Source organism: Mustela erminea, chromosome 4, assembly GCF_009829155.1.
Source record: "Mustela erminea isolate mMusErm1 chromosome 4, mMusErm1.Pri, whole genome shotgun sequence".
NCBI lineage: Eukaryota > Metazoa > Chordata > Mammalia > Carnivora > Mustelidae > Mustela > Mustela erminea.
Window position 1 is genome coordinate 24,857,541 of NC_045617.1, and position 26,825 is coordinate 24,884,365.

At 50.5% G+C, this 26,825-nt stretch overlaps 1 protein-coding gene and 1 long non-coding RNA gene across 6 annotated transcripts in view; one reads left to right on the forward strand and one right to left on the reverse strand.

The window, feature by feature from the left end:
- The window catches only part of BEND3 (BEN domain containing 3), a 30,054-nt gene extending 9,307 nt beyond the window's left edge, over positions 1-20,747 (forward strand). For 3 of the 5 annotated variants that reach the window (XM_032338902.1, XM_032338904.1, XM_032338901.1), the window contains 3 exons: positions 5,518-5,565; positions 6,070-6,272; positions 18,478-20,747. In XM_032338902.1, coding sequence (XP_032194793.1) covers positions 5,529-5,565; positions 6,070-6,272; positions 18,478-20,730 — 2,493 coding nt within the window. In that variant the 5' untranslated portion in view covers positions 5,518-5,528 and the 3' untranslated portion in view covers positions 20,731-20,747. Of the gene's footprint in view, positions 1-1,130; positions 4,341-5,517; positions 5,566-6,069; positions 6,273-18,477 lie in introns of those variants that run through there. The other 2 variants (XM_032338903.1, XM_032338905.1) reach the window with 2 other exon arrangements.
- LOC116588163 lies at positions 19,924-22,179 on the reverse strand. Its single transcript, XR_004284817.1, has 3 exons — positions 22,122-22,179; positions 20,401-21,501; positions 19,924-20,013 (listed from the first exon to the last, which is right to left on the reverse strand). It is a non-coding gene; the product is annotated as an uncharacterized LOC116588163 (long non-coding RNA).
- Between the last annotated feature and the right edge of the window lie 4,646 nt (positions 22,180-26,825).

Here is a 26,825-nt window from a genome sequence, read left to right on the forward strand (position 1 = left end):
AGTATCAGTAGTATTTTAATGAAAGGTAATTATTCCCCCACCCCCCAAAAAAATGTTAGTGAAAAGATTGGTATTGTTTACATTCTTTTTAATTTTCTTAAGTTTTTTTTTTTTTTAAAGTAATTTCTATACCCAATGTAGGGCTTGAACTCCCCACCCTGAGATCAAGAGTTGCAGGCTCTGCCAACTGAGCCAGCCAGGTGCCCCTATGTTGTTTACATTCTTGCATCTCTCTTTAATATCCGGCTCAAGAGAAGGCAGCTGAATTTTCCTGGTTGCCTCTGTAGTCAGTCTTTCACAAAATAACACTTCATGGAGCGTCTGGAAAGCTCTCCTACCTGCCTATGAGAGAAAAGGGGCAATAATACCTCAGTGTTATAAAAACACTTTTCATCTCATAGAACCCTTGAAAGGCCTTGAATATACTTGTAAAGTGGTTCCCCAAAAAGAGACAAAAAAAGCTGTTTGTAAAAGTGTCCATTTCCAGGGTATGAGTCCGCCCGGAGCTGGGGAGGGACGTACAGGCTGTGCACGCCGGGACGAGCCAGCGCTGGCAACCGCTGGACACGGTTCATGCTCCGAGAGCTGCTGACCCCGAACATCTGTGCAAAGATGCACGAGAAAACTGCCTCTCACAGAGTGACTGGGGACGGGGCGGGGCGGGGGGGACGACAGTGGGTGTTTGTTTTTTTTTTTAAGATTTTATTTATTTATTTGAGAGAGAGAGACTGAGAGAACGAGTTGGAAGGGGGGGGCGACTCCCCGCCAAGCAGGACTCAGTCCCAGGACCTGGAGATCACTGACCTGAGCCAAAGGCAGACCCACAACCCACTGAGCCACCCAGGTGCCCGACAGTGGACTTTTAAACCAAATCTCCTCATTTATTTATTGATTGATTTATTTATTGATTTATTTATTTAAAAGATTTTATTTATTTATTTGACAGAGCAAGATCACAAGTAGGCAGAGAGGCAGGCAGAGAGAGAGGAGGAAGCAGGCTCCCTGCTGAACAGAGAGTCCGATGCAGTGCTCCATCCCAGGACCCTGAGATCATGACCTGAGCCGAAGGCAGAGGCTTAACACACTGAGCCACCCAGGTGCCCCCAAATCTCCTTTTTATACTTCATGAGTTTTCTTTCTTGTGCGTGCATTTTCTAGTCAAAAAAGAAAAAAAAAAAAGACCCTAAGCATCTTCCCTTCTTAAAATGAACTCCAAAAATAGACATTGACCTGTAATTTGTAAATCTTTTCAACGTTTCCATTTCTTTGTGGCATCTCTGAGAACTGATTCTTTCTCAGCCCCCATGAGTGATTCTCACTGTCTGCCTCCCCTGTCATCCCTCCTCCCAGACTTTCTTCCCGCCAGAGGCAGGAGCTTGCTGATATTCAGGCATCAGATTTAGGCGCATTTCAGCGGGAGGCACGGAGGGAGCCCTGCCAGTGACTGCATTTATGTAGCCAATTTAAGCAACTTAGCCTTTGTAATTTGATATTTGAGTGGCTAAAGCATCTTGTTATTTCTGAACGTTTGGGATTACCCTCCCTTTTGTGCCTTTTGTAAACGGAAGGCTTTTCTGATGACATTCTAATCTTCCCCCGCCTGTGTGCCCTGCATGGAAGATTGAACGTTGTCCGTCTCGCTCCGTGCAGAAGGATCGAGACTATTAGGCATTTTAATAAAATCATATATACTCTTAGGAGCTCTGCAACATTCAAACCTTTCCGTTCCCATGACAGTCATTTACCCTGAGGCTTCCTAGGCTGTTTGGTTAAAATAATAATAATAATAATAATAACGGAACATTTTCAGTTACTAAATTAACCCCTGGAGATTGGTCCTGTTTGAGAGTCCCCTCCAAGAGCTCATGGGCATTGTAGAGCCTGCGATATTTTCGATATTTTCGTTAGAGGCAGCAGCAGGCTACATGGGTCTCATTGACCTTTGTTCCCTTCATTTGTTTAAGCATTCCTTTGGGCTTGGCCTGGGGTTTCTGGGGGACATGGAACAGCCACCCCTTGGGGGAGAAAGCTGATTCTCAGGAACACGCGGGTGCATACTTTGGTGGTTTCACAGCTTGCGAGACGGGTGAGAGCAAGCCCCAGCGGGCGGGAGCCGTGGTGGTTGGTAACTATAACCTACAGTTCCTGCGGCATGCTCGGCCTCTGGCGCACGGTGTCCACCCCCGACGGGCAGGCTTGTGACCTTCATCCGGGCAGATGACCGGGAAGTGGAGGGAGCCATGTGTGGAGGTGGCAATGTGATGTCCCTGTCCTTTCTCCCACTGTGCGGTCACTGTGTCAGTACGGGGAGGCTGGGAGTCCCCCCGGACATCTCTTCTGCCCTGTGGAGTGGAGACTGTGTCTAAGCACGGAATAGACAGATTTTCCAGGTAGCTCCGTGCAGACGGAGGGAGATTTGGGTGTTCTAGCTGCCGTTGGACAGCCGGATGCAAGGTTGGAAACTGGCCCCCGTGTTCACCAGAACCACCTTACTGGACGAATGAGGATTCTGTGATTTCCGCCCCAGGGGGCTGACTGAAGAGAGACAGAGGCTAGTTCTGAATGCTAGTTCTGCCACCCAGCAGCTTGGTGACCCTGGGTCAAGTTACCTGCCCTGTGTTCCCTTCCAACCCCCCCTTCCATATGCAAATACTGTGTTTCCATAATCAAAATACTATAAATATAGTTTTTTCTCTCTTCATTGGGGTAGAGTTGACAAATAAGAATTGTCCAGATTTAAGGAATAATGCCCTTGGTTTCTTTATTGGTAAAATTGGGATTCAGAGAGCTCGGGGCAAGATGGAAGTGTTGGTGACGTGGCCGTGCATCTGTCTTGCCGTGGGTGGGCTGCGGTGTTGGCTGAGTACCCTCACTCCTGTCCCCATCACACAGTCAGATGCAGTTGTGGGTTCTTCTGGCTTTGCCAACGCGAAATTCCCCAGCTTCCCATGGAGCGGGGCAGCTTTGCTGGCTGGCGGGGGGAAGGGGCCTACTGTGCTGGGGTCTGGGTCACTTCCGTGCTAATCTAGCATCTGTCACTGGTCTAAGGTGACACTGGTTCCAGAGCAGATGCCCTCTGGGTGTCTTGAGTGCCCAGGACGGGGGCCCACTGGGAGCCTTCCCAGCCCCCCTTCTGGCTTTCTGCCCCCCACCCCCCACCCCCCACCCCAGTCGCGGGAGGCCAGGTGTGTGCTCTTCACCGTTTTCCTCACCAGGTGCTTGTATGCCTGCGCTAGTGTCACACGGTGTGATGTAGAAAACACCCTTCCTGCCTCCTGAGTCCCCATCCCGGCCAAGTGTACGCCCAGTACTGGACTGCAGCCCCACTGGTCTGCCCCAGCCCCAGCCCCAGCCCGCGCCCGCGCTTGCCTCCCCAGCTCCCTGCTGCTCTCCGGGAACAGCTGGGCAGATAACATGTAGATAACGGTGCTGGCCTTGCTGGGCGCTGTGGTTCTGTCTGCTGTGTTTTTTTTCACCAACACCTGTTTTCTTCCAGGATTTGCTTGTCCTTTTAATGTCCTCTGCTTAGCGTCTTTGAGTCTTTGTGGTTTTTCTTCCACCTTGACCCTTTCTCTCCCCCAGTGAGCCATCCACCTCCTCCTCCCTTTCCCACCGCGTCTCCCCAGTTATCTGTGTCTCACGCTGCGCCCTCTCTAAGACTCACTCAGTCCTGCCCATCTGTTCCGCTGCTTCTCACCTCTGCTCTGGATTTCCGTGACCATGGGGCGGGGTCTCCCAGGGCCGTTGGCATCAGGCAAGGCCCGCAGTGCATTTCTGTATGAAGCTCCCCTGCCTGGGCTTGAACTTCTCCCCAGTGTGGGCTGCCTCGCCGCGTGCAGACTGTTGTTGCCTGCCTGCCTGTGCTCCACCCGCCCTAACTACTCCCAGCCCCTCGGGGGGTGACGTCAAAAGTGGGGTTTTTCCCCCTTGCAATTCAATGGAAATTGTATTTGCTAAAATTCACCGTTGGTACTCTTGACTCTTGAATTGGACTTATCATCTTCCCTAAACACCATCTTGTGTGTTACGTTTTTCAGATAACAGATACTTCGGTAAATAGGAATTATTTTCAGTGTAATTGCAGTTTCAGATAAATCTTAAATTTTTTATTAATTTCTCTGAAAATTAGTAATACAGAGTTGGAAAGAACTGTGCCTGTCATAAAGTTATTGTGACATTCTGAGGATAGCACATCACATCATAAGCACCATACGCATGTTGCTATTATTAGTGAATTTTGAGGCTGTTAACTGTGTGCATGGTTTACCTAGATTCACTCCCTCTTTCTTGCTTCCCCGCCAACTAAAACCGGGAATCACACACCATTCTGTGGCTATTTGGTAAGTAGTTTACTGGGCTTTGTATATAGCACTGTTCTTCTAGAAATTTCTGAAAAGATACTTCTTAGTCCTGCTCTCCTCAAAGGGTTAATCAGAATGGGAACTCAGTATTTGCAGTTGGCTTAATCAGTTGCGGGAAGCACAACTCAGTGTCAGTAGTACAGGCCATCAGTGTCTTCTTTTCCTGCGTTACTGCCTCAAGTACACCTTATTCTGTTTATGAATGCTGTTACGTCGCTTGGGGGGAATCTCAGAGATTTAATGCTACTTCTGATCATGGTGTCTGTTCCATCTTGGCACAGGCAGTGGGAGTCAGGGGCCCCGCACCTGACCCTTGCAGCCCATACAGTGCCCCTTACTCTTGTTCCTCTCCCCACCCCAACCCCCGCCTTGTTCCCTCATCAGTAAAAAGAAGGGTTTGGGCCAGATTCTGTGGCGCTCCAGAGCTTTAAAAACCCACACTGCATCTTCTTGCTGCTTTGGAAGGAAGGGCTAGACCAGCACCATCCAATAAAAATAGAATGCAAGTCACTTAAGTAGTTTCAGATTTTCTAATAGCTACATTTTAAAAAAAAGGTGAAACTAATTCTAATAAAGTTTTATTTAGCCCAGTGAATCTGACATTATCGTGTCCGCATGTAATCAATATAAGTCTGATTAGATATTTTATTTTTTTTTCCCCTCCGCTACATCGTTAAAAGCCAGGGTGTACTTCCACTTACAGCACGTCTTCATTTGGACGATCACCTGGAGTCAGTCCTGTGACCTGCTCGTGTCCCAAGGAGCCACCCCCTACATCCTTAGTCTGCCTTTTCAGTCTGTGGCTGGAATTTAGAAAGCAGGGACTAAAAGGAGGTCCTCTGAACTTGGGTCTTTCGTAAGACTTGATTTTCTCAAATAATGTTCCCCCTCGGTGTGAAAGTGACTCAGTCGATGCTTTAGGAGCTATTCTGCCCACGTGGAGTTCTGGAGAAGCGCTCCCAGAGGGTATGCAGAAGGCCTGGCTGCTTCTAACTCAGAGGATGCGGCTTTCCATGATGTTCGGGAACCAGTGTCAGCTCAGCTTCCATGACCCAGAGCCAGGGGTGGGGAGGGTGAGGGAATTTCTCATGGGTATGGAAAATGAAGAAGTAAGTCAAGCAATAAATCAAGACTTTGTCTTTGTCTTTTCATTTAGTGGAACAGAAGATGAACTCAACTGAATTCAGTGAAGATGTAGAAGAAGGTAAAAAAAAAAAAAAAGCTTCTTTTTAAAAAATATTTTTAACTTAGTATTTTTTTATTAGGCCATACACTACATGGTTCAAAAATAAAAAGCTACGTAATGAAACATCAGTGGAACTTCTCCCACCCCTGGTTCCCATCCCCCTCCACCCATACACCTGCTAGAGGTATCTTATGTATCTTTTCGGAGTTACTTTTTAAAAGTATCATTTCAGAGATAGAATTTATTTCTTTCTATCTCCTGTCTTTCCCCCCACACAAAAAAGGACTTCAAAACCAGTTTTGAGCAAAAAATTCTCTGAACGTGGTTTTATTGTCTTAGCACTAACGCGGTAAGACAAAGATCACTAGGTTGGAAAGCGCGGTGTAATTGTTCCTAGACTTCATGATCCGAGTGGTAGTGTCCGAGGGCAGCCCGCCCCCAGCCTGTGGCTCAGGGAACCCTGCTAACCTCTGAGCAGCCCAGTGGTCTTTCCCGCTGAGCCCTGTTTCTTCTCTGCCACAGTTCTAAAAAATAACACTGTGAAAGTGGAGACAGAGGCCGAAGATGCTGCCCTGGACTGCTCGGTGAGCTCCAGGTCTTCCGAGAAGCACCCTCTGGACTGCGTCTTCACTGCTCTCCAGGATTCCAGCAAGCGAAAGCAGCTGGGCAGCGATGGCCAGCCTGACTCTGTCCCCGGCGTGAAGAGGCGGCGGCTGATTCCCGAGGTGAGGGCCCAGCCCCTTCTGTTTGCTTGGGCTCTGACCCTCTCGCTAGATGCTCTGTCTCTCTACCTGTGGTATCCGGACGACTGCTGAACCCTTGGGCGTGAGAAAGCTTTTGTTGCAGCTGTCCCATCTCTGGCTTAGATTTCTGGAAGGTGTGCTCTCTAACTAGAATTCTTGCAGATGTCTGGATTCATGATGCAGCTAGGGGAGCCTTCACAACCCAACTGCTTTGAGTTTTGCTTTGCTTTGCGCCACTCGATAGCAAGGGCTGTTATGAATCGCCTCCGCATTTTATGGAGTACACACTATACACAGATTCCTGGAAGAGTTGGGGGGTGGGAGGTCTTTTCCTAAATCAAGCCCATCTTTTATATTAGGAGAACTTATTCAGTGAATCTTTTTACAAAGGGAGTTCTTTTGTAACATACCCCTAAACTACGAATTTTATGAATTTGCTCTGTTTTTTTTCTTCACCTGCTGGTTAGATTGAACTGGACTAAATGTATTTTTTTTTTTTTTTTAAGATTTGTTTATTTGAGAGAGAGAGCATAAGCAGGAGGGGGAGAAGGAGAGAGAGAAAGAATCCCAAGCAAACTCCCCACTGAGCATGGAGCCTGACACAGGGCTCGATCTCATGACGCAGAGAGCACAACTGAGCTGAATCCAGGAGCTGGATGCTTAACTGACTGAACCACCCAGGTGCCCCTGAACTTGGCTAAATTCTGAGAGAGAGACAGTGGAGCTGGACATGGTGGCCCCCTCTAGCAGCCTACAGTCCAGGTGGGAGACAAGACCTGCACTCAGAACAGTTAAGACCAAGGAGAGAGCGGCAGCTTTAGGACATCAGGGGTTGGCATGGGATGTTCCACCTCCAAGCCTCCCCATGGGCTGGCAGACACCTTAAACTTTTTTTTTTTTTTTTAAAGATTTTATTTATTTATTTGACAAAGGGAGAGATCACAAGTAGGCCGAGAGGCAGGCAGAGAGAGGGGGAAGCAGGCTCCCTGCTGAGCAGAGAGCCTGATGCGGGGCTCTATCCCAGGATCCTGAGATCATGACCTGAGCTGAAGGCAGAGGCTTAACCCACTGAGCCACCGAGGTGCCCCTCAGCAATACATTTTTTAAAAAATCAATAATATCCACCTAGGAAAAAAGCTGAAATTTGTTTTAACTATATGAGCATTTTTTTTTTCCTTTTTGAGAGAGAGAGAGAGAGAATGGGAGAGCACTGCTCTCCCCCTCACCCTGCAGAGGGAGAAAGAGAAGCAGACTCCCTGCTGAGCAGGGTGCCCAACGTGGGGCTCGATCCCAGGACCATGGGTTCATGACCTGAGCCGAAGGCAGACAATGGACTGAGCCACCCAGGCACCCCTGTATGAGCATTTTTTTTTTTTTAATATTTTATTTATTTATTTGACAGAGATCACAAGTAGGCAGAGAGGCAGGCAGAAAGAGAGGAAGGGAAGCAGGCTCCCTGCTGAGCAGAGAGCCCCATGTAGGGCTCGATCCCAGGACCCCGGGATCACGACCCGAGTCAAAGTCAGAGGCTTAACCCACTGAGCCACCCAGGCACCCCATGTATGAGCATTTTATTTTATTTATTTATTTTTTTAATTATTTATTTGACAGACAGAGATCGCAATTAGGCAGAGAGGCAGGCAGAGAGAGGAGGAAGCAGGCTCCCTGCTGAGCAGAGAGCCCTATGTGGGGCTCTATCCAAGGACCCTGAGATCATGACCTGAGCAGAAGGCAGAGGCTTTAACCCACTGAGCCACCCAGGCGCCCCATGTATGAGCATTTTAAATAAAGGGTTAATTATGGATCTCTCGTGCTTGGCTCTGGCTGCTCTGGCTGCCTGCACCGGCTGCCTGCTGGATGCCTTGTGACTCGGGGGAAGGTTTCACGTGTGGCTAGCAGGCTCCAGTGCCCTGAGTAATGATTCCAGAGGAAACCTCAGACTCCTCATTGCTGAGTGAGATTCGTGCTGGTTGAATACAGGCTCTAAGATGGTTCGTCAAAGAGCTTATTTGAAAAACATGGAACCACTTTTTTCTTATGTTTCATTGTACACCGTAAGTTATCCTTTCCCCTAATGATCGCTAGTTAGATGTTTTCCACTCCCATGTTATCCCAAGTACGGCCGCAGGGACCAGCCGTATACGTAAACCCAGTGCCCTCTGTGAGTGTTTCTGTGGGTTAGATGCCTCGAGGTCATCCTACAAGTGTCGAGAAGCTTCAGAAGAAGCACTGCTGAGTTCCTAAAGGAGCTCCCGAAAACGTTTTCTTCTTTGTGTCACATTACATTTCTGCCTCAGACGGGTTCTTTGGACTCCTTCAAGTGCGCAAGCAAAGCCAGAGTTCCAGAAATGGAACGCAGAGTTGAGTGTATTGGTTCACCTTCACCGTGGGACAAACTACCTCAAACCTTAGCATCTTAAAATGGCCACCTTTGTATTTGTTGGCGGTTCTGGGGGACAGCTGGTAGTTCCAGGTTTGGCCTGACGTGGCCGGGGCGAGGTGATCTGGAATGGCCTCCCTCCTGCGTCTGGGGCCTCGGCTAAGCTGGCTGTGCCCGCTGCAGCTTCCCTTTCTGCACGTTCTCACCCCTGGGAGGCTGGTCCAGGCTTGTTCATGTAACACAGAAGGGTTCTCAGAGCAAGAGAGGCCAAGCTCAGGAGCACAGACACCTTTCACACCTCTGCTTGCGTCACCTCTTTAGCTGCTGTCCCTTTAGCCAAAGCAAGTCCCACGGGCTACCCTGCACGCGGGGGCGGTAAGAACAGACTTCGCCCCGACGGTAGGAGCAGCAATCGCACATTGTGAAGCGGCTTTTTCACCCAAGGCTTTCACACTGTGGTGGCTGTTTGTTCCCACAGTCAGGAAGAACAAGCACACCAGGAGAGAACTCCGGCCACGTTTGACCTTTGTGGACAGCCTGGGGTGGTCCCGTTGTCTCCTTACGCAAAGGGGGTCACTTTTTCCTTCCATTATGCACGATCTTCTTGGAATGGCCTCGCAGAGAAGGGAGTATCTTCGCATTCTTGGGGGCAGAGAGGGAAGGAGAAGGTTCTTAACGATTTGTATTTTGGTTGAATCCTTCAGTATGTGTAGCAAGGCAGGAAAAACCCTGGCATTGGGCTGGAACGCCACTGAGGGTCACGGTGCAGGGATCTCCCCCAGCAGCACAGGAAGGTTGCGGCTGCCTCCCAGTTAGGTGAGGTGGGAAGCTTCAGCTGGGTCCTCAGGCATCGTCCTGGAATTCCGACACGTTTGGAGAAAAGGGAACCAAATGTGTTTGAATATTTCTAATATCACTTGTCCAATTTACATATTCTTACTGGGCAGATACGTTTACTTTTCAGTAGGTTGGAGACAGCAGGCAGTTCTAACCTGTTAGATTTTAGATTGGAAAAGACAGGTTAAATCCTGGATTTTGTTTTGGGTATTCTACTAGTTTTGTTTTTTCTTACTGTATGGAAAGTGAGGATGATAGCCATGGACTGCTTCCTGTTCCGTAAAAAGAATAGAAGTATGAACCTTTTGAAATTCTGGAGTTCCTTGGAGAACGGTGTTGAGTGAATTCAAGGCAGTATTTCCTTTTAAAAGTCTGTGGAAGTTGATGTGTCAGTAAATCAATAGCCTCAGTACCCTTGGGATTTTAGAACAATCCATCAGTTTTATGAAATTATAGTATATGTTGATATATTTTTTTAAGATTTTTATTTATTTGACAGAGACATAGTGAGAGAGGGAACACAAGCAGGGGGAGTGGGAGAGGGAGGAGCGGGCTTCCCGCTGAGCAGGGAGCCCCATGTGGGGCTCGATCCCATGAGCCAGAGGCAGACTTTTAACGACTGAGCCACCCAGGTGCCCCATGTTGATTTTTCAACATAGTGAGTAGCCCTTTATTCTTCTCCCCCTGAATTTAATTTAATTTAATTTAATTTAATTTTATTTTATTTTATTTTATTTGACAGACAGAGATCACAAGTAGGCAGAGAGGCAGGTAGAGAGAGAGAGAGGGAAGCAGGCGCCCGGCCGAGCAGAGAGGGGCTCCATCCCAAGACCCTGGGATCATGACCTGAGCCGAAGGCAGAGGCTTTAACCCACTGAGCCACCCAGGCGCCCCTCCCCCTGAATTTTTTCTGATCCTTCTTAACAGATAAGGCAGCAGGGGTGAGAGTGGGGGTGGGGGACTGGAGGGGACGACCACATATGCAGCTTTTTTTTTTACCAGAGTGAGACAAGAGGAGCCAGGAGGCCGAAACAAGAGATCATCCAAAAAAGTGGAAAGGAAGTTCATGAGCAGTGACGGGGTGTCGACTTGACAAAGGGCACCATTCCTTATTCAGTCCAAATGACAAACCAGTGACAAGAGAGTTAACAGCTCCCACCAGACAGATGAGTCCCTTCCGCATAGAAGTTAAAGCACCAGGATGCCATGGGGCAGCCTTGTTCCTGGTGCAGAGTATCAGGAGGGACTGGATCCCTCACTCCCAGCTCCTGGGGAGGCGAGCCCCACCGTCTCTGATCCAGCCCGGAGGAACAGGACATCGTTAACCTGGGAGTCCGATGCGGAGAGTTCACCACGGGGCCCTGGGCCAATTCCGTGACCTCCCAGACTCTCAGGTTCCTCCGTGGTGATGAGAGCGAATTCTGCTCCTCTCGGCAGTTTCTTGTGTGTGAGGGAGCCCCGCCCAGGGCCTGCCCCGCATCAGCCCTCAGAACCGCCTGGCGGTTCTCCATCTCCATCTCCATTTCCCACCCTTCGAGGTCAGCATTCTCCTGCCTCCCTCTGCGTGCATCAGAACGGAAAGGGCATGGCATTGACGAGGGAGACCATCCAACACCCTTTAGGACACCCCGGGCTGAGTGTCCTTGATTCTGAAAACCATGCAAGCCGGAGCCTAGACCGCCTTGCCTCTTCTCCCCGAAGCCCGAGGACCGGGGAGGAGGATGAAGGGTGGGGGTGGGATTTGCGTGGTTGGTCTGATGGCAAAGGTGCGTCAGGTTCCAGCTCCCGTCAGTGCTGACGACGTGTTCATGGTGACACTGAGTACAGTACTTAGAAGACACACAGAACCTCCCTCAGAAAACCTAACAAAAGGCTGTATAAAGACTTACTTGGCACCTCCCCTGGAAAGGGCTTCATAGCCAAATACAGCAGATGTGGGAGGTGAGTAGCCAGCATTTTTATTGGTAATCATCTTTTTATTTGCGGAATTGGGGGCGACTTTCAAGATCCGTGTGCCAGGCAGGAGTTAGCCTTGTTCTCCTGGGGCTTTTCACTTCTTTGTTTGTTTTTAATTCTAAAGTGTCACTGTGTTTTGTTTTTCCAACTGGAGAATGGAAATGTCATCTCCCTCATGCGGTGCAAACACTCTGAACACCTCCTCAGTGGCCATGGCTGTGGAACCAGCTGGAGAGTCACAGTAATTTATGTCACAGCCGCAGCGGATAGGTGCTGTGCCATTCCCACCGTAACGAGGCTCGGGGAAGGTAGTGCTCCCGAGCCTGCTCGGTGTGAGGCTGTGCAGTTACCCACCGTGCCGGGGGCCCTGAGGGCTGCGGGGGTGTAAGATGTGGGGAGAAGTCTTTGAAGATGTCCTGCCTGGACGGTTTGTGTCTTCTCCAGTGTAATTGCTCTGTCTCCCAGCTTCCTCCTTCAGGCCCCACAGCAGTTTCTACATTGGGGAACAGCGTAAGGATGACCGAAGGGGTAGAAACCATGAGGTCGGGGGGATGGTCTAGCTCCTTCCCTGGGTCCCCAGAGCCTCCCAGATGTCAGGCATCCCGTCCTGTTCACTCCTTGGGTCTGCGTGGCGGCGGAGAGCTCTTCCAGACCTTGTTGCTAACCGTAGCTGGTCATGGGATGCTGGTGATGATGGAGAGAAACATTCTGTTGAGAATGAAGAAGGTAAGCGCCGCCTCTGGCTTGATCACTGATGTGGGAGCCCCCAGGGAGCCGACTCCTAGGGTCTGGCCTGGAGGCCGCACGCATTCTCCACCCTCTCTCCCTCTGGAAGGCGGTCTGCTCCGTGGGTGCTCTAGTCTGCTGACTCTTCTGGGCCCCGGTTAGCCACTCGTCATTGGCCAACCTGCCTCCTGGGACTGCTTGGATTTGGAGCCCCTGAGAAGATGTTTAATGCTTGAAGCGTCTCCATGGCGACCCCGTCCCTGAGACGCAGCTGGGCACGGACCTGTGGAATCTGCCCTCCATGGTCGCCTTATCCTCACATCTGCCCAACATCGGCCTCTTTGTGTACCTGTCCCCCAGCGAGAGGTGGGGCATTCCCTCTTGAGTCTGAGGGTGCTAGCGGGGATCTGAAATGCCCTGACCGAGTCCAGGACAGAGGCTGGCACTCGCGAGCCAGAGCCCTGCGGCAGAGTTCCCATATGGCTGGAAGATGAGCCTTGGAGAACTGGGAACGGCGTCAGCCAGACAACCCCGTGCCAAGTAGCACAGATTTAAAGATTTCTTGATACTCCTAGACAGCTGAGCAGAGATTTTTATCAGCAGCAGCAAACGTAGCCAGCCCGTTGTCGCCTTGGCAGCGTTTGTGGAATTAATTGGAACACGGAGTTGACAGGACACCAGTGTGGGGCTATCTGAGAACCTTCTCTTTGGGGCTCGTGTTGTGTTTTGTGTTGCATGGTGTATCTAAGGTCTCTGGGAGTGAGGAATGTTGCCCTCTACTGGGACTCTAACTTAATTTTTTCTTCCAGCAAGTTAGCCAAAACCGTTTCTATTTGATGGCAGTGTTTCTAATGTGCTTAGTAGAAACTGAAATATTTTTATTAATGATCCTGAACAGTGAGAGTTATAGAGGGGATTTCCAGTTCTGATATACCCTGGCCTTCCGCCTGCCGGAGGAATGTGGGGGAGCACAGTCACTTCTCTTCGTTACTGGTGTTGAGACAATTGAACCAGAAAACGTTCTCTGGACTTACACTCCATACCGGGTGTTAATGAGGGCATCGCGCTCTCTAGAACACGGTACTTTTGCTGCATTGCATGTGAGTTTCTAGTGACCTCTGCACAGAATCTTATTTTATGATGTATTAGTGGGATTACTTGTACGGCAAAGACCCTTGTTCTAAAATAACTCCCAATGTATTTATCATTTTTTTAATGACTGCCATTAGAAACTCACATTCCTCTATATTTGAGGAATGAAAATACAGAACATCATGGCAATCTCATGATCCACAGGACATGCAAAATTATTTCGGTGTAATTGAACTTAATGGTGAATAAGTTGCTAAAATTTAATTTATAGCCTACAGGAATTAGCAAGTAAGACACTTGGAATTTATTAGGGCAGTGTTTTTGTTTTTTTTTTTTTAAAGCATGACAGGATTTTTTTAAGATTTTTATTTATTTATTTGACAGACGGAGATCACAGGTAGGCAGAGAGGCAGGCAGAGAGAGAGGAAGGGAAGCAGGCTCCTCGCCAAGCAGAGAGCCAGATGTGGGGGCTCGATCCCAGGACTCTGGGTCATGACCTGAGCCGAAGGCAGAGGCTTTAACCCACTAAGCCACCCAGGTGCCCCAGGGCAGTGCTTTTAAGATTTTACTTATCTATTAGAGCAAGCATGAGTTGGGGGGCAGAGGGAGGAGGGAAGCAGGCGCCCCGCTGAGCAGGGAGCTTGATGCAGGGTTTGAGCCTAGGACCTGGGGCCCATGACCTGAGCTAAAGGCAGAAGCTTAACCGACTGAGCCATCCAGGTGCCCCCTACGGCAGTGCTTTTCAGCAGTGACCCACAGCGGTAGTTATAACTTATAACAGCTAGAGCTACAGCTCACGTATATGGATTTGTATGCAAACACAGAGAAACAGAACTTTCCCAAGCTTACTTGCCATATGCAGTGCACCCTGCTATTCCCTTCTCCCTGCCTCTTTTCCTTCTTCTGCCTTCCCTTCTTTCTTTCTTCTTATGCTGGTTATGACCCACCAAATCATTTTCATCATTTACTAATAGGTCACGATCCATAGTTCATACCGTGTTGGGATAAAGATTTTCATCTCCATCCCCTCCTTTCTCAAGTTTCTGAGGTGTGTGTGTGTGTGTGTGCGTGCGTGTGTGAGCCTCCCTCCCTTCATAATCCTCTGCTTTCTGTCCAGTAGCAGAACAAAAGAACTGTAAAGAGCTTAAAACCACACCTTCAGCGGGGTTGGCCCCTACCCCTCCCCTGCTCCCAGCCATGAGGCAAAACTGACCTCGAAGTGCCTTCTGGGAGTGACTTACCCTGAGGCAGTGCAGGGAGGTCCTCCATTTGTTTACTGGCTGAGAGTCATCTTTACAGCTAGTTTAATAAAAGGCCCCCCTGTATTACCTCTGCACTGGCTTGGGAATAGTAATAATAATTATATTCTAACAGTGAATATTTATTAAGCACTTACTATGATTCAGACAGGGCTCAGTGCTTTCTGCACATTATCTCATTAAGTCTTCATAACTACCCTGTGAGACCTACCATTATTTATCCCTGAGTTTCTAGAAGCCGAAGCATGAAAAACCATTTGATTTGGCCAAGGTCACAGAAGACAGGCTGAGTGAGCTAAGATATTACCCACGCTTTTATACCTCTCAACAGACATGTTATTCATAAAGTTGGTGTCCTGTCTGAGCAGCTCCTCTTTCTCAAGCATAGGTTTGAGAATGGCCAAACGCCGTGCCCTGCTTTAGCCATCCAGGAGTCTGGCGGACACGTTCATTGAGCAGGTCTGTGTCCCAGGCACTGTGCAAGGTCCTGGGTGGGGCTAGACTCAGGAATGACCTGGTCACATCATGGGAGCAATCCTGCAGTGTGATGAGGACACGGCTGGGTGAGGAGACCCCAGGAGGGGGAGGGTCTGGTGGCAGGCCATCTGCGCTAGGCTCCCCCCAGGTCAGCGGGCCCCTGGTCCTCCGTCCTTGAGAAGCGAATGACCAGGAGCAGGAGCAGGGGAGGAGGGCCAGGGGCCGCCTCTCAACAGTCATCAGCTTATACAAACAAACCCTGAGGAAAGTATTGGCCAGCTCTGTGGGATGGTTAAAAAGTACCTTCAGGTACTTATGGAGTAAAGTAGCTCTTCTTACGCCTGGTTCTTATCAACAGAGAGGCAGGAGAAAAATTAACCTCCCTCTATGTGAGTCAGATTTTTCCATTATTTAAAAGAGAGGGTCCAGGAAGTAATTTCATTAATTTAGAATATAAAATGAAATATAACCTGTGGGTGGTTGAAAAAGATCAAAGTCGTGTATGTTAATGTGGCCTCATGCTCTGTTTTCACCTGAACCCATATGTTACTCACCTGCCCTCATAAATCGGGCCTCTTGAGTTTGTCTTCTTCCTGCCCTTTTTAGGCTACACAAGAAAAACTCGTCACATACTGTTTTGTGCCCGCCTTCATTATCTGAAGACTTACAGCTGACATTGAATCTGCCTGAGGCAGGTTGAGATGAGGCAAACTGAGAGCAGGTGCTGTCTTCCAGGCCTTGGCCACTCAGAGAGGACCCACAGCACCTGGGAGCTTGTTAGAACGGCAGGCCCGGGGGTGCCAGGCTGGCTCAGTCAGAAGAGTATGCAGCTCTCGATCTCAGGGTTGGGAGTTCGAGGCGCACATTGGTTGTTGAGATTACTAAAAGAAATGAATGAAAGAAACTAAGTGAAAAGAAAAGAAAAGAAATGTGGCCCAGGGACCAGAATCTGCATTCTAACAAGATCCTGGGTGATTCATACATAGATTGGAGTTTCAGAAGCACTAGCCTTGGCCACCTTCCACCAACCGCATTCTCCGCGGGTGTGCAAGTATCCCGAGGATGCGCATTGTTCCTCCCGATTCTGCAGTTGCCTGGGGCACACGCCTGTCAGTAAGAGCAAATACTTTGTGCTTCAGCCCTGCGTGTTCCTTCCCCTGAGGCCCACCGGCGCTCACCAGTTAGCTTTTCTGCTTAATTAAACCCTCAAAAAATACATTCCAGGGAGGGCTTGGGTCAAGGTTAACATTTGTAAACACCAGCCTTACGAAGGTGGGTCTGAGATGAAAGGAATGGCACAGTATCTGAGAAGCTCTGACATCTGTGTGCCTCAGGAGGGCATCACCACGATCGAGATAACGCGAATCACCAACTACCGTAAAGTTTGCATGTGCCCCTTTGCCTCCTTCCTCCACCCCCAGGTCCCCAGCCTATCCATGTTTGTATTTTCTAGAAATTTCTATGAGTGGAATCCTATCGTAGGGCCTCTTTTGTTTGGCTTCTTCTAGCATAATTGTTTTAGACTCATCGTGAGTACTGTATCAGTTCTGTTGCTGAGTAATACTCCGTTGTATGCATATAGGACAGTTTGTCTGTATACTTGCTGATAACATTTTGGGTTGTTTCCAGTTTGGGCCATTTACAGTTGGGGCTCCTGTGAGCATTGGTGTGTAAGTCTTTGTAGGATCATGTGCTTTCAATTTGCTTGGTAGATAAATATCTAAGCATGGAATACCAGGATTACATAGTCCGTGTATATGTAACTTTTAAAGAAACTACCAGCTGTTTTCCAGAGTGGTTACACCATTCTATAGCCCCACCAGCAGTGTGTGCGAGTTTCGATGCCTTCGCATTTCCAGCACTGGGTATCGTCTTTTCGCTTGTACACATTCTGGTAGGGATGGTGAGGTATCTCCCAGTGGCCTAATAAGTGGTACTAATAAGCATCTCCTTTTTATATACTTATTTATTTATTTTGACAGAGATAGATAGCAAGAGGGAGAGAGCACGGGTGGGGAGCGGCAGGCAGAGGGAGGGGTAGGAGCAGGGACCTGGATGCAGGAGCTGCTCTGAGGACCCTGGGATGGTGACCTGGGTGGAAGGCGGACGTCTAACCGACTGATCCACCCAGGGGCCCCTGTCTACTTTTTTCTCTTACGGATTATGCTTGTGGTGTCATAACTAAGAAATGTTTGCCCAAGCCAAGGTCATAAGGAATTTCTCTTAGTTTTCCTCTAGAAGTGTTAAAATTTAAGTCAGGTTTTATATTTGCATCCACAATGTATTTTTTTTCCTCTTAAAAACACATTTTATTTATTTATTTGACACAGAGAAAAAGATTACAAGTAGGCAGAGAGGCAGGCAGAGAGAGAGGGGGAAGCAGGCTCCCTGCAGAGCAGAGAGCCCAATTCGGGGCTCAATCCCAGGACCCTGAGACCATGACCTGAGCGGAAGGCAGACACCCAATGACTGAGCCACTCAGGTGCCCCCACAATGCATTTTGAGTTCATTTCTTTACATGGCACACAGAGGATGGGCATTGGGGTTGTGTGGTTTTGTGTGTGTATATCTAGTTGTTCCAGCATCATCTGCTGAACAGATGATTTTTTTTTTCTAATGGGTTCCCTTTGAGCCTGGGTTACAAATCTCTTGTCCTTATATACATAAAATGTTCAGGGCCTGGCGACAGGGGAAACCACTGGTGAAAGCACTGGGAACTTTGGGTTCTCAGTTGGCCGGGGTTGGTGGCTATCTGGTGGTGGAGCTGGGACTCAAGCTTTGGGGTCTTTAAAGGGGATCTCGAGCTTGCCCTGGGGGGGAGGGGTCCAGCAGAGTGGACTTGCACAGTGTGCATGCCATTCCTTGGGTGAGCTGAGGAGATAGTCCCTGAAATGAGTGTGTAGAGCTTAATTCTCTCACCGCCCTTTGCGGAGCAAGGCGGAGGGTACAGGGCAGGTAGCTTTGTAGGTGGGTGGGAGAGGCGTGAATGCATTCCGTGCAGTGGCTGCCTTAAGACACTGGGGCTTAATTGTCTCCTGCAGCTCTTTGAGAAAGGCTGCAGGGCCAGCAGGAGATGGCAACTCAGAAACCTGCAGACCCCGTCACCCTATGCAGCCCACAGCTGCATGGGATCTGGGACCTTCTGGGCCAGCCCTTTCGCAGTCTGAGATAAGAGGTCACACTGGGCAGTGGTAGAGTTGCCGCAGACCCCCGTTCTGTGCTCCCCATGTCTCACCTCCAGGCCTGAGCCAGAGCCTCCATCAGGGACTAGGAGGAGGGAGCTGCCCCGTGCGAGCATGTAGGGCTGTGTCAGCTGTGCCTTCCTGGCCCGGCAGGGTGAGCCAGGGCGAGGGAAGTGGTTCCTCACCCACGTCCGAGGGGGGGTCCTCGGCACCCCTGTGTGCCTCGGACCCACGCATCGTGTAATAAATCAGAGCCTAACACACTGTCTGTTTTCCAGGCCCTCCTCGCAGGCATGCGGAACCGTGAGAACAGCTCGCCCTGCCAGGGCAACGGGGAGCAGGCCGGCAGGGGCAAGAACCTGGGCTCCACATGGCCTGGCGAGGAGGAGCCCTGCGGTGACGTGAGCACCCCGTCCTATAAGAAGCCCCTGTACGGCATCTCACACAAGATCATGGAGAAGAAGAACCCTCCCGCTGGCGACCTGCTGGGCACATACGAGCTCTTTGACAAGGCCAACTCCAGCAACAGCCCCTCACCCCTGCGGCTCCTGAATGAGCCCCAGAAGCGGGACTGTGGCAGCACCGCGGCGGCGGCCACTGCCGACGGGGACCCCAACATCTACTTTCTGATCCAGAAGATGTTCTATATGCTCAACACGCTCTCTTCCAACATGTCCCAGCTGCACAGCAAGGTGGACCTGCTCTCCCTGGAGGTGAGCCGTATTAAGAAACAGGTGAGCCCCACTGAGCTGGTGGCCAAGTTCCAGCCGCCCCCCGAGTACCAGCTCACGGCGGCGGAGCTCAAGCAGATCGTGGACCAGAGCCTGTCGGGTGGCGACCTGGCCTGCCGCCTGCTGGTGCAGCTCTTCCCCGAGCTCTTCAGCGATGTGGACTTCTCCCGCGGCTGCAGCGCCTGCGGCTTTGCGGCCAAGCGCAAGCTGGAGTCGCTGCACCTGCAGCTTATCCGTGACTATGTGGAGGTCTACTACCCCTCGGTGAGGGACACGGCTGTGTGGCAGGCCGAGTGTCTGCCGCAGCTAAACGACTTCTTTAGCCGCTTCTGGGCGCAGCGGGAGATGGAGGACAGCCAGCCCAGCGGCCAGGTGGCCAGCTTCTTCGAGGCGGAGCAGGTAGATGCCAGCCACTTCCTGGACAACAAGGACCAGGAGGAGGCCCTGTCCCTGGACCGGAGCAGCACCATCGCCTCAGACCACGTGGTGGACACGCAGGACCTCACCGAGTTCCTGGACGAAGCCTCGTCCCCTGGCGAGTTCGCCGTCTTCCTCCTGCACCGGCTCTTCCCCGAGCTCTTCGACCACCGGAAGCTGGGTGAGCAGTACAGCTGCTACGGGGATGGCGGCAAGCAGGAGCTGGACCCGCAGCGGCTGCGGATCATCCGCAACTACACGGAGATCTACTTCCCTGACGTGCAGGAGGAGGAGGCCTGGCTGCAGCAGTGCGCCCAGCGCCTCAACGACGAGCTCGAGGGCCTGGCGCTGGACGGAGGCAGTGAGGGTGAGCCGGCGCGCGACGACTGCTACGACTCCTCCAGCCTGCCCGACGACATCTCCGTGGTCAAGGTGGAAGACAGCTTCGAGGGCGAGCGGCCGGGCCGGCGGTCCAAGAAGATCTGGCTGGTGCCCATCGACTTCGACAAGCTGGAGATCCCGCAGCCCGACTTCGAGGTGCCAGGCACGGACTGCCTGCTCAGCAAGGAGCAGCTGCGCAGCATCTACGAGAGCAGCCTGTCCATCGGCAACTTCGCCTCGCGCCTGCTGGTGCACCTCTTCCCCGAGCTCTTCACGCACGAGAACCTGCGCAAGCAGTACAACTGCAGCGGCTCCCTGGGCAAGAAGCAGCTGGACCCGTCCCGCATCAAGCTCATCCGCCACTACGTGCAGCTGCTCTATCCGCGCGCCAAGAACGACCGCGTCTGGACGCTGGAGTTCGTGGGCAAGCTGGACGAGCGCTGCCGGCGCCGCGACACGGAGCAGCGGCGCTCCTACCAGCAGCAGCGCAAGGTGCACGTGCCGGGCCCCGAGTGCAGGGACCTGACGAGCTACGCCATCAACCCCGAGCGGTTCCGAGAGGAGTTCGAGGGGCCCCCGCTGCCCCCCGAAAGGAGCAGCAAGGACTTCTGCAAGATCCCCCTGGACGAGCTGGTGGTCCCCTCGCCCGACTTCCCGGTGCCTCCGCCGTACCTGCTGTCGGACAAGGAGGTGCGCGAGATCGTGCAGCAGAGCCTGTCGGTGGGCAACTTTGCCGCGCGGCTCCTGGTCAGGCTCTTCCCGGAACTCTTCACGGCCGAGAACCTCCGGCTGCAGTACAACCACTCCGGCGCCTGCAACAAGAAGCAGCTGGACCCCACGCGGCTGCGGCTCATCCGCCACTACGTGGAGGCCGTGTACCCGGTGGAGAAGATGGAGGAGGTGTGGCACTACGAGTGCATCCCGAGCATCGACGAGCGGTGCCGCCGCCCCAACAGGAAGAAATGCGACATCCTGAAGAAGGCCAAGAAGGTGGAGAAGTGACGGCTGGGCGCCCCCAGGGACTGTGCGTGCTCTCCGAGCGCACCAGGGGTGTCCGCAGACGCGCACCTTATGCGGCGGGGAGGGGCTCGCTCGGTTTGCACACGTGGACACCACGCAGCCGCAGGAGGGACAGAAGCTTCACGTTCGTGTCTCCTCCTCGCGACTTTGAGTCCCGTGTCCCCAGGGTGCGGCCGGAATCCGGGGGAGCGGAGAGGCCTCGGGAGCCGGCCCTTCTCTCCTTGGCCGCGTCTCTCCATCCACCGCCCCACCCCCTGCAACTCCAAATGCATAGTCAGCGACTCTCTTGTTCCTCTTCCCACATTTTACATCTTCCATTTTTATCCATTTTTTTAATTAAAGAGAAACCCTTTTTAAGAAAAAAAAATCATTGGGCTCTTTGGGGGCCATTTTACTTAAAAAAACTATCTTTTAAATATTTGAAACAAAGTACTGTAAGATGCCTTCGGTTGCTGGGACTTTTTTAAAAGATGGTTTCAGATTTATGAAATTTTTAGAAATGCCACGTTCCTGCATGATGGCTAATAATAGCTTCAGGTGGCATAGAGACCAATTTTACTGACCTTGTCTTTTACATATGACTTTGGAAGAATCAAGATGCCCCTCGGATGGCAGTCGAGGGGATGGAGAAGTGTGACCTCCTTTCCCACGGTGGTTGCACCCTCCCTTCCGCTGTGGTGCTGAGGAGGGGGCCTGCCCTCGAGACCTGGCCTGTTCCCCGTGGCCGTGTTGGTAGAATGCTGTGCCCGCTCTCTGTAGATGAGAACACTGGATGATGATGATATGAATGTAGGTAGACGTGGAAACACGTACGCAGTGTCAGTTTGAGCTGTGTCCTTCCACTGCCCCCTTCCCTCTCTCCACAAGGATGCTCTTTGGAGGGGCAGACACATTTCCTTGGAAAAGAGTGTGTGTGAGTGTTTGGCTTCTTGTTTGATTTAAGGATGGGCCCCCTCTGGGCTCACCAAAGCTGTTTACTTTCCGTGTGTGTTTTTGTGCAACACCCGGGTTTTGGGAGCTGTCTGGTGGCTTCCCCCCACACCTCAGTGCAAGCCCCTCCTGTCAGTAGCGCATCCTTGTTCCTCAGGGCAAGCCCAGGCCTCGGGCCCTCTTGGGGATACCTGGCATTGGAAGGTCACAGGTCATTCAAATGGGGCTCTCCCGTCCCCTCCCAGAGTCCACTCAGCTGTCACCTCAGACCCCCAGAAGCTCTGCTACCCTAAGTCTCTGGCCAGTCCCCTGGCCTCAGAGTAAGACATATCTTCTTTCCTCACTGGTTGGGAAGGTCACACCGCCAGTGGCAAATTCTCCGGGACATCAATCAGGAAATTCCCCAGAGGTAAAGTTCTGAAAAACGATATTCTTTTACCCACCTGACCTTGGGTTCCAAAGCCCTAAGAGGAAAGGGAAACAGTGTCACCCAAATCAAATACATTATACCAGAAACTTGGAAAATGAACTTAATCACAAAGGGTGGTCTCAAAACCCTTGTGGAACGTTGCAGAGTTAATAATCTAGTGGCTTAATGTTTGCTACCTTAAGATGCAGAAATAATAGAAACAATCTGTGAATTTTCTCTATACAACTGATAAGGACTTTAGTTCTGGTGGCTATATGACATAATTTTGCCTGTACCCAGAGGGCTTTTTTTTTTTTTTTTAATGACAGGATTTTGAGCAATGTAAAGTTGCCAGTCTGATTTTAGTAAATTTGTTTTTAAATGCCATTTACAGATTATTTCTGTTGAAACTGCAGACCCAAATTATTGAAATTTAGAAATGCACAGGGACATAATGACTCTCACATACACCCACACCCACGCACATGTGCACACACATTTCTTCTATCTAAAAAACTTAAGTGGGATGAAGGGGACCTACATGAGCAATGAGCTCAGCCTCTTTGTGCCTGGAAAGAAGGGACTAGAGCAGCCAGGAAACTCACTTTTTCCCCCTCACTTGGGCCTTTCTCTATGCCTTAGTCTCTCCAACACACACACGCATGTGCGTGCCCCTGCGCACGGCCTACCCAAAGATGGCAGTGGCGCTCTCGCCCGCTGGCCCTGTGGGTTGGAGAGTGCCGTGGAATTTGTCCTGGTCTCTAGGATGTGTCCGAGAGGATTCCAAGCCATGTGAAAATTGCCCTGCTTTCTAGAGGGTGGACTACGACCCTACAACTTCAGAAGCACAATCATTTTATTAATAATAAGTCCTGTCTCCCCATGTTAGAAAAATCAACACGTTCTAGGGATGAGATGTGTTTCTTCACAACCTAGAGCATGTTCAGTTTTTGGAAACTGCGTTTTGGTGGTTTCCTTAATACCTTTCCTGCGTAGGGCCTCCCCCCCGCCCCGCCCCCCACCACCGCACCCCCAAATCTTAGAGTCCCTTTTAGTGAAGAGAGGTGGACACACTCTGGGAGTTGTTTCCTGTCCCTCCGGACTGTCTCATCAGGAAGCACCTGCAGGTCCTGCGTCTGTCTGTATGGCCTCCTCAGTTCTCTGGCCATACCGGCGGGCCCCAGGGCAGTTTTTTACATGAAGCAATAGAAGTACAAAATACTTACTTTTCAAAATTTAATATTTTCCATAAAATGTGTTGGTAAATCCCTTCCCCTTCCCATTCCAAATTCTTCATTTTTTTTTTTTTTACTTGTTTTTGTATTTTCCCCCCGTGTATCTGGAGGACTAAAGAATTAGCACAGACACATTCTGATGTTAAGGAAAATTAGCAAGTCACGGTAGCTGGTAGTGTCCCTCGTTCTCTCTGTTAGTAAGTTTAAAAGAATGTATGAAGGTAGTCATGAATGTACTAAGTGTTCTAATCCTGCTTCAGTCCACTTGGGCTGTGTCTACATGACCACAAACATTTGACAGGGAATAAAGTCGTGTCTAGTGTCATGGGCGATAGTGTGCCCCTCTCCCTTCGGTGTTGGCCCCAGATCTTCCTTTCTTTTTATGTTTGGGTTGGAGGGGTTACCACATCTGCAGCAATCATCCACCAACCTATGGGATCTACTTAGTGGTGAAAGAATTCGCTGTTTAAATGGTAAGAGTCACTGGCCTGCCCACACCACACCACGGCCACTTGGGTTCCTACAGAGATGGCCTCGGTTTCCACCCCACCCCACCCCTGCACCCTGCAATGTTGGCTTCTTGTCCAGTTGCAGTGGGGTCTCGAGACCCCTCATGAGATCTCGCACCCTGCCTGGCTGTGTGGGTAGGAGTGCGGAGTGGAGGTGGGGGCCCAGGGCCGTTCATACCATTTGGAAATACTTGCCTCGTGTAGATCCAGCCTTAATGTTTTTCTGACATCCTAGTGAAAGCAGACCCTGCACAAAGTGGATATCAGAGTTAATACTGTGAGGAGACAAAATAACGAGAATAGTTTTACCAAAGATAATGAAATACCGCATAATGTCTGCATTTTACCATTGATTTGAGTGCGTCCTTAGAAAACTGAATGTAACAAAAACCCAGGACATTTTTGGAAATTGTATGCTCTCTAGCAAACTTTGTGTGAATTTTTATACAAGCACTGTTTTATGAGTTATATAAAATGTTATAAAAATAGAAAAAATACGGTCTTTGTAACATCTTGTTTTCTTAGGGCCCAGGTCGCTCAGAGCCTTTGTTGATCTAGTCTTTCCTTCTTTCTGTGAGGCCTCCCCAGCCCCTTCCAGGGGAGGATGAGAACGGGGGTGGGGGGGGTGAGGAGGGTAGGGGGTGTCTCAGCCTCTCAAGCTTCTACGCCCAAGGGTGACCGTGACACAGTTCACAGGATTTCAGTTGGCTGCAACTGAATGACAGAAATTGCCAAATAAATCCTAATCCTTTTCTACACGAACCACTTCCTGGCCACACAGTGAGAGGCGCATGTGACCTTTTCATACCTTTACTGGTCAGGTGCCAGCCCAGCCCTGCGACCAAGGACCAAGCCTGCACCCCCACTTTCAACCACCCCCCCCGCCTTTTTTTTCTCTCACTTTGGAGTAAATGGGATTTAGTTCCTCAAAGGTAACATATTATTAACTGATAACAAGCGGTTACGTGTTTTTTCTTACCTCTCCTCTTCGGCTAATTATAAATTATTTCATATTCATAGTAAAAATACCTTCGTGGCCGAGGGTCACGAAGATAGAAACTTGTGGCTGGTGATTGGGCTACTTTTCCCAGGGACTCTGCTCTGCTGTGAATCCTGACGTGTGTGTGTGTGTGTGTGTGTGTGTGTGTGTGTGCGCCTCATCAGCAGGTTAGGGCCCGTCGGGGGCTGGAGTAACAAGTTTAAGCAAGATTTGAAGGAAGACTTAAATTCTTTGCATTCTGGCTGTGGGGTATGTTTGTTTTCTGCCCAAAAGAGAAGTCACAGAATTTCAGTATCTGTGAGCTTACTTATAAAATCTAGTTCTTGGAGATAAGAACCACACACGAAGTTAATTATCACGATCACTGGAATGGTGATAGGCAATGGCCTCTTTGGGGAAGCTTCTAAACAAACGTAACTGTCCCCCACCATCCCCTGCGGCCAGTGGTGAGAAAGGCGCGACCAACACTCCTTCCCTACGTGCTGCGACGGCCCCTCACATTCACCAAGTACATACATGTGCCGGCCACACTGCTGAGAGCCCAGCCTTAATGATGGTCTCAAAAACCCTATTGGGGGGGGCGGCTGGGAGGCTCAGTGCGTTAGGCCTCTGCTGTGGGCTCGGGTCATGAGCTCAGGGTCCTGGGATCGAGACCTGCATCGGGCTCTCTGCTCAGCGGGAAACCTTCCCTCTCTCTCTCTCTGCCTGCCTCTCTGCCTACTTGTGATTTCTCTCTTTCTCTCTGTCAGATAAATAAATGAAATCTTAAAAAAAAACCAAAAACAAAAACCCGCGAGGTAAGTTCCAGAATTGTGTCTATTAAGAAAGGTATGGTGTGGCCCTGAGGGGTGCATATACTCTCTCCTTTAATTCTCCTAAAAACGAGTGTCTTGGGAACCATGATTTGTGTTGTGGTGAGGAAGCAGAGGGAAGTAGGTTTCTTGCCCAAGTTTGCGCTCCTGGTGAACTGCGGTGTCAGGGTTTAAACCCGTTGGTCCGTTTCTGCAACAGCACACCAGTCTGGCTACTGAACACCCTCTGAGCCATAGCAAACAAAGATTCAGATCCGAAAACAAGTGCAAGTCCTGGTGTCCTTGACCACCCACATTCTCTAAGCCTCAGTTTGTCTGATCTCCGATGTGGGTGTCCTGGTTTCAGATCTGTGTGAGATCACCGGTGACTGTGGAGAGCCCTGTTCCGGGACCAGTGAGCACACCCGGGAAGAGTCTGTGAGAGGAACTGCCAGGGATCAGATTCCCTTGGGGCAGACCTGAGGCGTTCCCGTGAGAATGGCGGTGGGCTTGTCCTCAGGAGAAGGGGCAGGAGGGACACAACAGAGGCCAGGCAAGGCCAGGAGCTAGGGTGTGGGTCTCCACTGCTGTCCAGCTTCATCCCCATTCTGGAAAGCCCTAGAACTATGGATTGTTTGGCTGAATTAGTCCCAGGTGAGGCAGAGGGGCTTGTTGGTCCTTGTTAGAGGTCTTCCCCAGGTTGGAAAAGGGCAGCTCTCCTGGCAAAAGGGCCAAGGGCTGAGCTCCAGAAGGGCTGCTGCAAGCAGGAGCGGTTAGTGGGCCCTCTGCAGTGAGAACCACCAGAGGGCATGTTAAGCCGACCAGTGGGCCCTATCCCCAGAGTAGGCTTCGGTGGGTCTGGATGGGGCCTAGGAATTTGCATCCCTGCCAAGTTTCCAGGTGATGCTGGCCCTGCTGGTCCACGGCCACACTCTGAGGGTCCCTGCACTTCACAAGGTAGGCTGTGCATGTCACAGAAAACTGACGGCTTAGCCCTTTTCCAATTATGATAACTAGATCTCAGGTGAAATAAATGGTTTCCCATTGTGTTCAAATAAAACTGTTTCTTAACTAGCAATAAATGAAATCTTAGCTTTTCAGGTCAGCAGGAAGACGCAGGTTTATAAATGCTTACGCAGCATGGCCTAGGAGCACTGGCCAAACGTGGCTTTTGCCAGAGCCTAGTTTTACAGGGGGAGGCCT